This window comes from Lipotes vexillifer, unplaced genomic scaffold, assembly GCF_000442215.2.
Source record: "Lipotes vexillifer unplaced genomic scaffold, Lipotes_vexillifer_v1.1 scaffold2030, whole genome shotgun sequence".
NCBI classification, from domain to species: domain Eukaryota; kingdom Metazoa; phylum Chordata; class Mammalia; order Artiodactyla; family Lipotidae; genus Lipotes; species Lipotes vexillifer.
Window position 1 is genome coordinate 655,343 of NW_006791849.1, and position 15,762 is coordinate 671,104.

Consider the following 15,762-nt stretch of genomic DNA (forward strand, 5'->3'; position numbering starts at 1 on the left):
CTGCTATGTACCAGGACAATTCTAAGTGCTGGAGATACAGCCCTGAACAGGTTACAGAGCTTTATAGTCTCAAGAAAGGACAGACAGCAAACAAGTAAACAAAATAAATTACAATAGTGATACATGTCACCCCCCCCAAAAAGCTGGTAAAATGTATAATAATTATGGGGACCTACACTAGATATATCTAAAGAGCTCTCTGTCTCTCTGAGGAAGTGACATTTCAGTTGACAGCTGAGGCATAGAAGGAGCACCCTGTGACAGTCTTGGGGAACACCTTTCCAGGCAGAGGTAACAGCCAAGGCAAAGGCTTGCTTGAGAGCTCAGTAGATGAATCTAATTCTCTGGCTTATTCTCACTTGATTAACCAACCAAAATGGGGGAGAAGGCATATGGTGGGAAAGGTACTGTTGTACTGTTTCATCATTTTTTAAATCATTTTAAAAAATGGGAGTACAGTTAATTTACAGTGTTTCAGGCAGTGTTTCAGGCGTGCAGCAAAGTGATTCAGATCGATATGTAGACGGATAGCCCTTTTCAGTATCCATTATAGGTTATTACATGATACCGAATATAGTTCCCTGTGCTATACAGTAGGTCCTTGTCATTTATCTGTTTTATATATAGTAGTGTGTATATGTTAATCCCAAACTCCTAATTTATCTCTCTCTCCCCACCCCACCCCTGCTGTCCCCTTTGGGAACCATAAGTTTGTTTTCTATATCTGTGAGTCTATTTCTGTTTTGTAAATAGGTTCATTTGCATCTTTTTTTTAGATTCCACATATAAGTGATGTTTCATCTTTGTATGTTCACCCAGCAAGCTGTGCTAAGCACAATACCAGATACTGTACCAAGGGCTGACACAAAGATGAGCGAGACTGTTCCCTGTCTCAGGGAGTTTGCAGTCCAGTGAGGGAGGTAGATATTCAAATCACTGTGGCCCATGAAATGAGTGAGAGCATCCCAGATAACCAAGGCACGTTCTGAGAAAGCCAAGCAGATGAGTAATACTTTCTCATCTCATTTCTCCGTATGATGGTGTGAGCAACTTTTTTTTGAGGCTGTACACAAATTATTTGCACTTCTTTGTGACCCTGCCAGCTGAGACTATCTGGATTTTTCATGAAATATTTGCAACAATGGATATTGGGTTTGAGATACTGTATAACGACTATATTTGGGGGAAATATCGTTCTAATAATAGCTAACATTTATTGAGCCCTTAGAATCACGTGGCTTGACGTGCAATCTCATAGTTTTTACAACATCCCTATAAGGCAGGGGTCTCTCATTATTCCACCTTTTTTGGATGAAAAAATAGGAGCTCAGTCAGGTGAGGGAATTTCCCTGAGGTCATTCAACTCAGATGTGATGACTTCCCAGCTCTGTCTGGGTTCGGAGCCCCAGTTCTGGTCCGTACCATCTTTCATAAATTGCCCAGATACTGGTACGATTGCTATCCTCACCCCGGTTCCCAAAGTGGATCCCTGTCTCTCCTTTCCATCCCAGTAACCACCTGGGTTGTCTACACTAGTTAGATCCACCTGCTTCTCTCTTTCCTGTAGGTGGGAAAGTGGAGCAGAGAAGGACTCCTTGTTTCCACACTTGGGGGAAAGTGGAGGGCGCCGGGGCGGGCCCTGACCGGGTTGTGCCCACTGCCTGTCTACACTCCACTCCAGTCTCCAGAGGCCCCCTGTGCAGTGTGTGAAGGGTTCGGCCCCAAACTGAGCACCTTGTTCCCTGCCCACCTGTTGAGGAAAAGAAATCAGTGGGGCTCAGTGTTCAAAGTCTGAGAAGGAGGAGGATGGGGCAGGGGAAGCAAATCCTTAAAGTCAGGAGGAAGTAATGAGTCTTTGGGCACCTCAGTAGGGTTGGATGGCCAACTGGATAGAGCTGTGTTGCCTGCTGTGACACTGAATGTATTCAAATTCAGCCGCTTAAAAAGATGAGCTGGTCATCTTCAGCCTGTAGGTCAGCCAGTCTACAACGTAGAGTCTTTGCTTTGCCGAGTCTGGGTGTCTGCCTGTTGGGCCCTGGGTGTGTCGTCCAAGAGTGCCTTCCCCCTGTTTCTCAGGCTGGCAGGCTCCCTGTCTCCTCCCCCACGCCCTCCCTCCCTCTCCTGCGGAGGCTCTTGGCCTGGGTCCCTGAGGCCAGGCGGGTGCAAGTGAAGGGCGCCGGAGGGGTGAGGTTACGTCTCCCTGGAGCCCCGCGCCGCTGGCTTTTCAGCGACTCGCCGGGAGCCCGCGGCCAGAGCCCCAGACCTCGCCGACCGCCTCCCTGCACCGTGCGCCTCGCCCATGTCTCAGTACGCTCCCAGCTCGGACTTCAAGAGGGCTTTGGACAGCAGCCCCGAGGCCAACACTGAGGATGACAAGACCGAGGAGGACGTGCCCATGCCCAAGAACTACCTGTGGCTCGCCATCGTCTCGTGTTTTTGCCCCGCGTACCCCATCAACATCGTGGCTTTAGTCTTCTCCATCATGGTGAGTGAACGAGGGCCCGCAGCAGCCAGGGAGGAGCGACCTGGGCGTGTAGAGCCCCTCCTGGGGGCCCCTCCTGGGGGCTCTTCGCACTCTCCGCCCTCGGCCGCTCCCTTCCTCACGGCCCGCGTGCACCGGGGGTGTTCTGCCCTCCGCAGCCCCTGCTCACCTTTCTCGGGCTCTCCGCACTCTCCCCCCAGCCATCAGCGCCGCCACTGCGCTCCCTGTGGCTCTCAGAGCCCGGCCCACGCCTCCCCCGGGTCCGCTTTCCACTTCTTCCAGCAGCGCCCGTGGTGCATTCTCTCCGTCCAGGGGAGGTTCTTCCCCGGACTTTCCCGCTTCTCTCCCGGCCTCCTCTGACATTCCTGGGCGCTCATCGGATTCTTCTCAACCCGTTTGTCTGGAGCCTCAAAGCGCGTCACCCTCACAGGCAGCAGCACACCCCGTCCCCCGAGCGCGCAGGCTCTGCGCCGCTCTGCCCCGCCGGGGCTCGGCCTCTCCAGCGCGCGGCACTGTCTCTGTCTTAGCACGGAGTCCTTTCTTTGCCGCGCCCGGAGCGCCGCCTCCGCCACTCTCTGAGGGTCCCCAGGCGATCCCCCATGTCCTCTAGACCCCTGGTCCCACACTTCAGCACGCCCTCTCTGCGGCACCGTTTGACGCCGCTTTCCAGTGAGCCCGCTCTCCAGGCCTTTCTTGGGCTACCCCTGTGCCCCTCTCACCGGCAGTGTGCGAGCTCACCTTTTACACTTCTGCCCCAGCATGTCGTAGTCCTTCTCTCACTTCCTGCGCGGGGCCCTGTGCCCGCCTCTCTTGGTGTCCCCCAAGGGCTCCCAGGCGCGGGAAGCAAATCCTTAAAGTCAGGAGGAAGTAATGAGTCTTTGGGCACCTCAGTAGGGTTGGATGGCCAACTGGATAGAGCTGTGTTGCCTGCTGTGACACTGAATGTATTCAAATTCAGCCGCTTAAAAAGATGAGCTGGTCATCTTCAGCCTGTAGGTCAGCCAGTCTACAACGTAGAGTCTTTGCTTTGCCGAGTCTGGGTGTCTGCCTGTTGGGCCCTGGGTGTGTCGTCCAAGAGTGCCTTCCCCCTGTTTCTCAGGCTGGCAGGCTCCCTGTCTCCTCCCCCACGCCCTCCCTCCCTCTCCTGCGGAGGCTCTTGGCCTGGGTCCCTGAGGCCAGGCGGGTGCAAGTGAAGGGCGCCGGAGGGGTGAGGTTACGTCTCCCTGGAGCCCCGCGCCGCTGGCTTTTCAGCGACTCGCCGGGAGCCCGCGGCCAGAGCCCCAGACCTCGCCGACCGCCTCCCTGCACCGTGCGCCTCGCCCATGTCTCAGTACGCTCCCAGCTCGGACTTCAAGAGGGCTTTGGACAGCAGCCCCGAGGCCAACACTGAGGATGACAAGACCGAGGAGGACGTGCCCATGCCCAAGAACTACCTGTGGCTCGCCATCGTCTCGTGTTTTTGCCCCGCGTACCCCATCAACATCGTGGCTTTAGTCTTCTCCATCATGGTGAGTGAACGAGGGCCCGCAGCAGCCAGGGAGGAGCGACCTGGGCGTGTAGAGCCCCTCCTGGGGGCCCCTCCTGGGGGCTCTTCGCACTCTCCGCCCTCGGCCGCTCCCTTCCTCACGGCCCGCGTGCACCGGGGGTGTTCTGCCCTCCGCAGCCCCTGCTCACCTTTCTCGGGCTCTCCGCACTCTCCCCCCAGCCATCAGCGCCGCCACTGCGCTCCCTGTGGCTCTCAGAGCCCGGCCCAAGCCTCCCCCGGGTCCGCTTTCCACTTCTTCCAGCAGCGCCCGTGGTGCATTCTCTCCGTCCAGGGGAGGTTCTTCCCCGGACTTTCCCGCTTCTCTCCCGGCCTCCTCTGACATTCCTGGGCGCTCATCGGATTCTTCTCAACCCGTTTGTCTGGAGCCTCAAAGCGCGTCACCCTCACAGGCAGCAGCACACCCCGTCCCCCGAGCGCGCAGGCTCTGCGCCGCTCTGCCCCGCCGGGGCTCGGCCTCTCCAGCGCGCGGCACTGTCTCTGTCTTAGCACGGAGTCCTTTCTTTGCCGCGCCCGGAGCGCCGCCTCCGCCACTCTCTGAGGGTCCCCAGGCGATCCCCCATGTCCTCTAGACCCCTGGTCCCACACTTCAGCACGCCCTCTCTGCGGCACCGTTTGACGCCGCTTTCCAGTGAGCCCGCTCTCCAGGCCTTTCTTGGGCTACCCCTGTGCCCCTCTCACCGGCAGTGTGCGAGCTCACCTTTTACACTTCTGCCCCAGCATGTCGTAGTCCTTCTCTCACTTCCTGCGCGGGGCCCTGTGCCCGCCTCTCTTGGTGTCCCCCAAGGGCTCCCAGGCGCCCCTCCACCGCTGGGTCTTACGGCCTGGGAGCTCCCGGGAGCCCACTGGGGACTCCCGTGCCCCGTGCAGCTCCGCGCGCCCTTTGCCCTGGCCTCCCGAACTGCGTGCCTCTCTCTGAGCGTTCCAGTCCCCGCTTCCGAAGCTCGCCTCCACCGCCCTCTTCCGCCCAGGTAGGAGCTCCGTGCGAACCACCGGGAGGGCAAGGAGCACCCTCGAGGTCCTAACCTTATTGACTGGAGCAGCTGGCCGGGCCCTGTCCCGGGACAACCCTTGCAGTGAGCTCCCTCCCCCGTCCACCCACCTCGCCTTACCGAACTCTCCAGACACAGACCCGGGAGAGTCCGGATTCAGCTCAGTAAAGATCAAGAGCCGCCGCCCCCCTCCCCCCTTCAAGCCCGCCCCCACTGGCCCGTGGGTGGTTCCGTATTCGCTTCGCGGGTACACGCGCAGACCTCATTTGCACACGCAGCTTGCCCTCTCTCAGACCCCGTCTGTAGGTTATCTGCACCAACATTCAAGCGTTCAGCCGCTGAAGTTATGACTGCCTGGGTTCAAATCCCAGTTCCACCATGTACTAGCTAGCTGTATGCATCTCTCTTAACGTCAGTCTCTTTGTCTGTAAAATGAGAATAATCAAAGCCATATGTCTTAGGGTTGTTGTATTAATGAGATAAAGTGTGACCCGCTTGGCACAGTGCCCAGCATGATGGTGGTATCAGATCTTTACTCACTTGTCACTTGCTGAGGGCTTTTCTGATCGCTGTTTAAAATCAAACCCCCACAAGCTGTATTCTCCCTTCCCTGATAGTTTTTGCCCAAAGCACTCATCTGCATCCGATACATTATTTCACTTATTAACATGCTTACTGTGTGTGCCCCCTCGTTCGAATATAAGCTGTCTGAGGGCCGGGATATTTGCTTGTTGCTTGTTTTTTGTTGCTGTACCTTTACCTAGAAGAGAATCTGACAGGTGGTAGATGCCCAATAAATATTACAAAATGCCTGAATGAATGCCTGAATGAATGAATGGTGTTAATGGGTCACAATGTGTGTTTTACTCCTGCTGCTCTATCCTGTACTGGCGCCCCGGAACCACCGTATCAGGTTCCTTTGGACCAACCAGCCAGTTTCCTCCCTTCCTCTCCCAAGATATCCGGTCTTGGGTTCTTTTTGTTTTTTGTGTTTTTTGGCAGCAAAGCAGGGGGAGGATGCAGCAGCCACATTCTCCAGACAGCAGCAGACTCTCTGGCTGGTATTGGTGTCCACACTCTGTCCTGGTTTATTAATGAATCGACAGCCGATTTACCCCTTTCCCAATGCCAATGAGAAAACTGCCTGCAAAGGCTCCCCGCACCCCACATTCATCTGAGTTGAGCTAAAACTCCAGCCGGTGGTGACAGGTTGGACACTAGCGATGCTACTTGGTGTGTCCTGGGGCATGAGACTTGTATGTGTTTCGAATAGAAAGTTTTTTCTGGTCCCCTCATCCTCGTTCCCTCCACCAAGACTTTTTCACTAGATTTACTAGATTTAATAGAGTCCATTCTATTGTCAGAAAGTAGACACTGGAGTCAGAAAGTTGACTATAGCCAAGCCCCATACCCTTTCAAAGCCTTGGTTTCTTCACCTAGAAAATGAGAATGTAAAAGGTGTTTTAAGTGGAGGCAAAACTGTTGTAAGGATAAAACAGAAGAAAACCGTGTCAAGCCACCAGCTTTGTGCTAGGTACGGGCAATAATTGTCAGACAGATGGATAGATTTGGAATCTGGAAACACATATGCCATGTATGAAAACAAACAGAACGTCAAATTAATGAAATCCAAATTCTAAAAAGAGCTTCCTACACCCTCCTCATTGCACTCCCTCTAAGGTACTGGAAGCTTTTTCCCTTTGAAACAGTGCATGTCCCGATTTGACAGGTTTCATAATAAAGACTCCAAAATCCAAAGGATGAAGAGGAAGTGGAAGGATGTGTAAGAGGAAGGTGGCCCACCAAATGCCAGGTGTGTTCTTTCCCCAGGGAGTCTTGTGATGTTCAATCCTGGCTATTTTCAGATCTTACTCATCTGTAATTTGTGATAAATTGAGGCACTAAATAGTGGTGCTATTCCCCATGGAAGCACTTGGAAATATTGGGGAGTATTTGTGTATCTCAGTGATTTGGGGCACTACTGACATTTGGGGAGGGGCTAAGAATATTAATATTCTATAGTGCTGGAGGCTGTCGCCCGAATGAAGAACTGACCTACCCCAAACTCAATAGCACCCCAATCAATAAACACTGGGAGATGATGCATATTCACAAGGCTCAGTATAACTAGTTCCCAGTAAAAAGAGCCAGCAATCTCAAAACAATATCTTCATTTATTAAACCAAGCCTGAGAAGCCTTCTGTAAAATCACAGAGTTGAAGTAGGTGCTAGGGGATAATAAAACTACTTTGAAAAATATACATTTGAGAAGAGGGTTCTTCAAGCTGTGGGCATCTGTGATCGTTTAACCATCCCGTGCAGAGGTAATAGAGTCCTGGTTGCGAGGCAGTGCACCACCGATGAGAATCAGTACAATATGGTTTGTTGTATTGAAACACTGGTGGGTCAAGCATTGTCAGAGGCAGGGACATGAAAGTCTTAGCTTCCCCCAAGTACTGAAAGTCTGTTTTTTTTTGTTGTTGTTGTTGTTTTGTTTTTTTGCGGTACGCGGGCCTCTCACTGCTGTGGCCTCTCCCGTTGCGGAGCACAGGCTCCGGACGCGCAGGCTTAGCGGCCATGGCTCACGGGCCCAGCCGCTCCGTGACATGTGGATCCTCCCGGACCGGGGCACGAACCCGTGACCCCTGCATTGGCAGGCGGACTCTCAACCACTGCGCCACCAGGGAAGCCTGAAAGTCTGTTTGTTGCAGTGCACTTAACTGTACTCAATTTCAGGGACACATATCTCAAGAATTTCCCTAAGACTGGGCCATTGCTAGCCCATATTGCACATATGAATTTGAAAATGGCACCCTTCCTCCATACAGATGCAGCACATGGCTTGGAAAGTAAAGCCCAGGGTGGTTTTCAGGCCTCATGCATTGTGGTCCCGCTCATCCCTGGCTATCTCTGTTTATTCCATGCGAAAGATAGAATGCTGGAGACAATCCACATGGCTTTTACCCTGGAGAATGAATGTTTGCTCATCCTACAGATATTTATTGAGCACCTATTATATGCCAGGCTCTGTTCCAGGCATTGGTATACTCCTTTACCTCTGTCAAGTGGTAAATAAGATCAGCAAGGTCTCTGCCCTCTGGAAGAAAAAAGGGTCCAGGCAAGTTGCAGGAGTGTTGGCGAATTTAGCCTGTTGGTTTTGTAGCTGGAATTTGCTGCCTGGCTCAAGAGACTGGAAGTGAGTCCATGCCGAGCCTCCATTTTTTATGATGTTATGATACAGTCTTTTGCATAGTTGAACCAATTCGGTCACTCTAAGTACGGATACAAAATAGCCAATGAGTTTTAATTAGGTGAATTATAAGCCTTCTTTCAACAGAACTTCTCCCTCACACCAACAGAATCTGTCTAGATACCAACCAGCGAGGTTCAAATCCTTTTGTGCTTTTTGCTACATTTGTGATTTCATGCAGCTGTCTGAATCTTTCTGAGGCTTGATTTTTCAACTCTGTAAAATAAGGGTTGTGACAGTACCAACTTAGGGGCTGTTGTGGAGATTAAACGATAAAAGTTAAATGGTTTCATGGCATTACCTAAAACACAGCTAGAACTCATAAGTATTGATGATGATGATGATGAATTCAATAAGGATGATTATGCATATATTTTAGGAATACAAGCCATTACCTTTTCCAGGAGCAGTAGCAGTTTTTCTATTTTTATTGAGACTAGCAAAATTTGATGAAAAATAAAAACAGTGACCAGTAAATGTGTCACTGGAATAAATAACTGCTGTGGTCTGAAGGTAAATATTAATTTCAGACATTCAAGACCTCAAAAAAACATCTGACATATACCTTTTCTCAGAAAGCTATGAGAGGATGTGCTCCCTGAATACAAGGAAGCAAATCAGGAAAGAGAAAGACACAGGATCCAGAAAATGGCTCCAGCACAGAAAACAAAAGGCACAGAGAAATCCTCAAAACAAGGCAACAGGTCTCATAAACCAGCAAAAGATGCAGTTGGTAATGGATGATTGATCTGAAGCCATTGTCAAAATCCATTATCTGGACCTGGGCTGGCACAGTAAGCCACAGTCCTGCCCAGAGCCTGACCACACCTGCTCTAGAAGACAAGGTCTGTGGTCAAAAAGAAAGTAAATATCCACAGGATGAAAGACAAACCAAACTGGGCGTTCTTTCTATCTGACTCAGGCTCTACCAGGGCTCATCCATCAACGCTGTCAACGCTGTGTTTCAACTGGACTTCAGTAGGTTTAGAAGGGAGTTGTTTTTTGTGTATGTTTTTTTGGGGGGTTGATGGTTTTTTGTTTGTTTTGTTTTGGGTTTTTTTGTTGTTTTCAGTGACCAAGGCAGAACTTGGAAATAATAGATCTTGGTCAAGGTAGCTGACCCAGGAGGCTTACATTGCTTATAAGCTGAAGTTCTAAATACTGTAGCTCATTGGGTCTCTCAGTGTGATTTCTCTCTTCCTTCTGTGGCTCTTTCCACATCATTGTCATCTGAGAAATAGGTTATTAATATTATGGACACCTATGACTTATTTCTTATGAATTCCTGTGCTTGAAGCTCTGAAGAGTGTTAAGATGGTTTCAGATGACAGAGACTTTGCCTGAATTGTGTCAGCTTTGTTGGAAAGCTCTATTATAAATACCCATAGATTTTTATTTTTTAATAAATTTATTTATTTTATTTATTTTTGGCTGCATTGGGTCTTCGTTGCTGTGCGCGGGCTTTCCCTAGTTGCAGCGAGCAGGGGCTACTCTTCATTGCAGTGTACAGGTTTCTCACTGCGGTGGCTTCTCTTGTTGCAGAGCACAGGCTGTAGGCACGTGGGCTTCAGTAGTTGTGGCACACGGGCTTAGTTGCTCCGCGGCATGTGGGATCTTCCAGGACCAGAGCTCGAACCTGTGTCCCCTGCATTGGCAGGCGGATTCTTAACCACTGCGCCACCAGGGAAGCCCCAATACCCATAACTTTTAGATATGCGCATTACCCAAGCAGCCCCTTGCCTGGATGGCTACTTTCATAAGTTTCCCCAATATGTGGCAGAGGGTGGCCACTGACATTTCGTATTTAGGAATATAGAGTTTAAACTGCTGTTAGGATCCTTTCAGTAGGTCCTTTCAATCTAATAAGTCCTAGATTATTAGAGGTACAAGATGCTAATCTGTGTGTTCCTGTAAGAGAAAACATTTTAGGGCTTCCCTGGTGGCGCAGTGGTTGAGAGTCCGCCTGCCGATGCAGGGGACATGGGTTCGTGCCCCGGTCCGGGAGGATCCCACATGCTGCGGAGCGGCTGGGCCCGTGAGCCATGACCGCTGAGCCTGTGCGTCCGGAGCCTGTGCTCCACAACGGGAGAGGCCACAACAGTGAGAGGCCCACATACCACAAAAAAAAAAAAAAAATTTTTTAATTTACTGATAAAATTTTATAATGGCTTTGTTATAATATGGGAGATATAGATAAAACAAGATTGGCCACTAATGGATGGTTGTTAAAGCTGGGTTATGGGAACATGGAGTTTTGTTACATTATTCTGTTAATTTTTTAATATGTTTGAAAGTTTACGTAATAAAATGTTTTGTTGTTGCTGTTAAGGAGAAAAGAAAGTCCCTCCCAAAGTTGTTAAACATTTTGCCCAGATAACAAAACAGCAGCTATTAGATGAGTTGGCAAAACAGGCCATGGTTGAGGTGCAGTTTGTCATTCGTTAATAAGCAAACTGTGTCTGACTTGTAATAAATTTTTTTTAACTTTTTATTTTATATTAGAGTATAGCCAATTAACAATGTTGTGATAGTTTCAGGTGCACAGCAAAGGGACTCAGCCATACGTATGCATGTATCTGTTCTCCCCCAAACTCCCCTCCCATCCAGGCTGCCACATAACACTGAGCAGAGCTCCCTGTGCTCTACAGTGGGTCCTTGTTGGTTATCCATTTTAAATACAGCAGTGTGTACACGTCAATCCCAAACTCCCTGACTATCCCTTCCCCGCATCCTTCCCCTCTGGAAACCATAAGTCTGTTCTCGTAAATCGTTCTCTAAGTCTGTGAGTCTGTTTCTGTTTTGTAAATAGGTTCATTTGTACTATTTCTTTTTAGATTCTGCATATAAGAGACATCGTACGATATTTCTCTTTCTCTGACTTGCTTCACTCAGTATGACAATCTCCAGGTCCACCCATGTTGCTGCAAATGGCATTATTTCATTCTTTTTAATGGCTGAGTAATATTCCATTGTATATATCTACCAGACCTTCTTTATCCATGACTTGTAATGAAATTTAATGATGACTTTGAAGGACACCTTCAACTAGTCCTCAAGAGAAGGCCAGGTAGGAGGGCTTATATCCTAGAACAGTGTTCCTCAAAATATAGCCACTTGAAGCTCTTGTTAAAATGCAGATTTCACTCCTCTTTCAAAGCTCAGCTGGAAAGGCCTTCGTGAAGCCCTTCTTGATTGCCCTGTTGCCCTCACCCTAGGTTGTACTCACTATACTCTAAACAGATTTCTCTCAGAGTACCTTTCCTTCTCTGCACCCCTTGCGGCTGCACTGTTAGCCCCAGCAACTTAGCACAGTGTTGATAAGTAATGTATGCTTGATGAATGAATGGATGGATGAATGAATGAATGGCTCCAGAGGCCAAAATTTGTTCCTACCTTTATCTCTGGGGATTACACTCCCTTCCCCTCTCTGTTCTGTGTTTCTGCCAAAACTTTTTTGGAAAATACCCAGGAGACCCAGGCTAATGCCAAGCATTGCTGAGAAGTTAGCCAAGGCTTGGTTCCCAAGGATAGCTTTCCTGGCTCATCTGGAGCTCACCAGCACCCCACACACTGCAGGCCAGTGGGTCCGCCTTTGGAAATTGATTTCTGTTCTCAACTAACACTCTTCAGTTCACAGCTGCTCGTCCAGAAGTATGATGCCTTCAGAGCAGGAGCCTGAATATACCTGAAATCTCCAGTTCTGCAAGTTCAGGAATTAAACCATATTTTCCAAAACCATGCTTCTCAAACAACTGGTTCTGCCTGATATAAACAAGTTTTATCAATAAAAAAGGGGTAGGGAATACCGGGGGGAAAATTGAGAAGTCAGATGCTGAGTTAAGCAAAAGTGAACTGTCTGCTTTCCTTGGAGGTCTTGTGAAGCCTTTGGCCAACCGCTGTTTCCTCTGGCTGTTGGATGGAACAGTATAGCATGGGACATTTACTAAGCATGTTGCCTAGCATCGTTTGATCCTCAGGCTAATATGCCACAGAACACATTTTGGGAAATACTGTTCTTAATGATACATCGGTTCTCACTTTTAATGAGTTGATCCATTGTTGCTATTAGAGTAATAATGCAGGGTGTTTCATCCCTAACATTCTTGCCTAAAGACCCACCTCTCTACCTTTCTTCCAACACAGTTTTTTATTTTCCTGCTCAGATGTTGTGCTTTTATTTTTTATTGAAGTGTAGTCGATTTACAGTGTTTCAGGTGTACAGCAAAGTGATTCGGCTTTATATGTATCTTCTTTTCCAGATTCTTTTCCATTATAGTTTATTACAAGATATTGAATCTAGTTCCCTGTACTATGCCATAGGTCCTTGTTTATCTATTTTATATATAGTAGTGGGTATCTGTTAAATCCAAATTCCCAATTTCTCCCTTCCCCCTCTTTTTCCCCTTTGGTAACCGTAAGTTTGTTTTCTATGTCTGTGAGTCTATTTCTGTTTTGTGAATAAGTTCATTTGTATCATTTTTTTAAAGTTCTACACATAAGTGATATATGATATTTGTCTTTCTCTGTCTGACTTCACTTAGTATGATAATCTCTAGGTCCATCCAAGTTGCTGCAAATGGCATTATTTCATTCTTTCTATGGCTCAGTAATATTCTGTTACACACACACACACACACACACACACATACACACACACACACACACATACACACACACCACATCTTCTTTATCCATTCATCTGTCGATGGACATTTAGGTTGTTTCCATGTCTTGGCTATTGTAAATAGTGCTGCTATGAACATTGGCGTGCATAGATCTTTTTGAGTTAAGAGTTTTCACCTTTTCCGGATATATGCCCAGGAGTGGGATTGCTGGATCATACGGTAGCTCTATTTTTTGTTTCTTAAGGAACCTCCATACTGTTCTCCGTGATGGCTGCACCCATTTACATTCCCAGCAAGAGTGTAGGAGGGTTCCCTTTTCTCCACACCCTCTCCAGCATTTATTGTTTGTAGACTTTTTGATGATGGCCCTTCTAACTGGTGAGAGGTGATAACTCATTGTAGTTTTGATTTGCATTTCTCTAATAATTAGCAGCGTTGAGCATCTTTTCATGTGCCTGTTGGCCATCTGTATTGTCTTCTTTGGAGAAATGTCTATTTAGGTCTTCTGCCCATTTTTTGACTGGGTTTTTTGGTTTTTTTGATACTGAGCCCAACACAGATTTTTTTTTTTTTTTTTTTGCCACACCATGTGGCATGTGGGATCTTAGTTCCCTGAGCAGGGAACGAACCTGCACCCTCTGCATTGGAAGTGCATTGTCTTAACCACTGGACCACCAGGGAAGCCCCAACACAGATATTTGTAATGTGTCCCCCAGCCAGACTTCTGCTGATGTTCCTCCTCCCTCATTAGCTTCTTTTCTACAGGTAGAATTCAGAAATTTGTCTTTCTGTTTCCTTTACCCTTTACCTCATGCTTTCTATTACCCAAACCAAAGGATACCTCCTATATGTAACTGCCTCTTCTAATAACTTCATTTGTTCTTTGTTCTGGATAATTTTGATAGTGTGCTATTGCTGTTATTATTAGTATTATTAGTATTATTACATTTGTCCACATGTATTTACTTCTCAGAGCATTTTCACATGGACACAGTTTCACTCGTTCCTCACAAAATTCCAGTGAGACACAGACGAAAGCGGTTCTCCCCATTTATCCATGAGGAAACAAGGCTCTGAAAGGCGACCCTAGTGGACAAAATCAAACATGACAGTCCTCACCCCCATGAAGTTTACAGTCTGGCCTCTTGAAGCATTATAATCAGATGACTATGCTTGCCCTTGGATAGGAACACAGCTTTGATGTTCTGAGAGCTTTTTCTTTTAATAGCCTTGCTCCATTGATACAAGAAACATTCGTGTAATACTCTCCATCAAGCCTGACAGAATTTTCTCTAGTTTTTTTATTTTAGTGATAGACAGGCAAAAGGACAATTCTCACTTGTCCTTGAAGATATTTATAGAGAGAAACAGCCCAGAAGCCCAAGAAGGAGACATATTAGCATGAATAGATGAATGGTGATGACAAGGAAATGTGCCTTATGATCTAAAAGCTTAGTCTCTGAATTCCCAGCACTACCTTTAGGCAAAGAAACTTAGGAGCAAGCAAAATCTAAACAAGAAACCCCAGAGTCCTCTGAAAACTCAGACATTATTACTAAAAATATTTACTGAGTACCCACATCCATCAGGCTATTTTGATGAAACCTGCTATCTGGGAGTTTGGGATCTAAGACAATATTGATCTATATAAAGAGAGTTCTTACACCTGGACAGAAGTATCTCCGACTATGTTCAGACATGGATGTAAGTTTGCACAGGTGTGTGTGTGAGAGAGAGAGAGAGAAGCAGAAGCAGAGAGAGAGACACACACAGACAGACAGAGAGAAAACCTTACTTACTTCCCATTAGGCAGATATCTACTAGAGATAAAGGGAGGTTAAAGATGAGCATGGTTTTGAAAGAGAGAATAGGTGTTTTGAAGCAAAGGGAACATGTTCTAAAGTTAGGATTTCAGCATTGGCAACTCAATAGATCAGAATACTGCCAAAGTCACTATAGCAAATAAAAAATTTAAATACCAGAAATAAACCTAGGAAACAAGCAAGATCTATACAAAGAAAGCTTCATTAAGAGATTAAAAATTTTTTAAAAATTAACTAAATGGAGAGGCATAACGTTACATATTAGATGTTCATCCCAGCATTAGTTATGAAATGAATTATGAAGTGAGTTAATATACATGAATCCTGGTGCCTGGCTCAGAGTAACTGCTTAATTGATGTTTGTCATTGTTGTGGTTTAAATGTGAAAGATTAAAGATGGAGATAAAGATTGATTCCAACAGAAGAGATTGACTAAATTATAATACATACATTTAGAACATAGAATATTTTATAACTGTTAGAATCATGCTTTTGAGGAATTTTTATGATGCAGGGGAATGTTTAAAGTAAAAGATCAAGTAGGGGAAAAAAGACAATATAAAGTTGTACACGCAGTAAGATCCCACGGTCTTACACATTCTGTCAATTAAAAGTATCCACACACCTGTATGCACACACACACATGAACATGCATGGGGGGGGGAAGTCTGGAAAGCATTCCAAAATGTCTACAATGATTCTGAGTGGCAGGAATATGGACAGTGTTATAACTGTAAAGGTTAAGGGCACAAATTCTGTTATCAGGTCCACCAGGCTTTGATTCCTGGCTCCCTGCTTGCTGGCGTGTGACATTGATGAAGCTAATTAACCTCCGAGCCTCAGTTTCCTCATCTGTAAACTGGAAACAATATCACCTACCTCCAGACTTCCCTGGTGGTGCGGTGGTTAAGAATCCTCCTGCCAATGCAGGGGACACGGGTTCGAGCCCTGGTCCGGGAAGATTCCACATGCCGCGGAGCAACTAAGCCCGTGCGCCACAACTACTGAGCCTGCGCTCTAGAGCCCGTGAGCCACAACTACTGAGCC

The 15,762-nt window shown here is 47.3% G+C and overlaps 1 protein-coding gene and 1 non-coding gene across 2 annotated transcripts in view; one reads left to right on the top strand and one right to left on the bottom strand.

The window, feature by feature from the left end:
* The first annotated feature begins 3,804 nt into the window (after positions 1-3,804).
* The window catches only part of TMEM233 (transmembrane protein 233), a 30,282-nt gene continuing 18,324 nt past the window's right edge, over positions 3,805-15,762 (top strand). The window contains exon 1 of the mRNA XM_007464872.1: positions 3,805-3,990. Within this exon, the coding sequence (XP_007464934.1) occupies positions 3,805-3,990 (186 nt within the window). The remainder of the gene's footprint in view (positions 3,991-15,762) is intronic.
* TRNAG-UCC (transfer RNA glycine (anticodon UCC)) lies at positions 13,501-13,573 on the bottom strand. Its single transcript has one exon. It is a non-coding gene; the product is annotated as a tRNA-Gly (tRNA).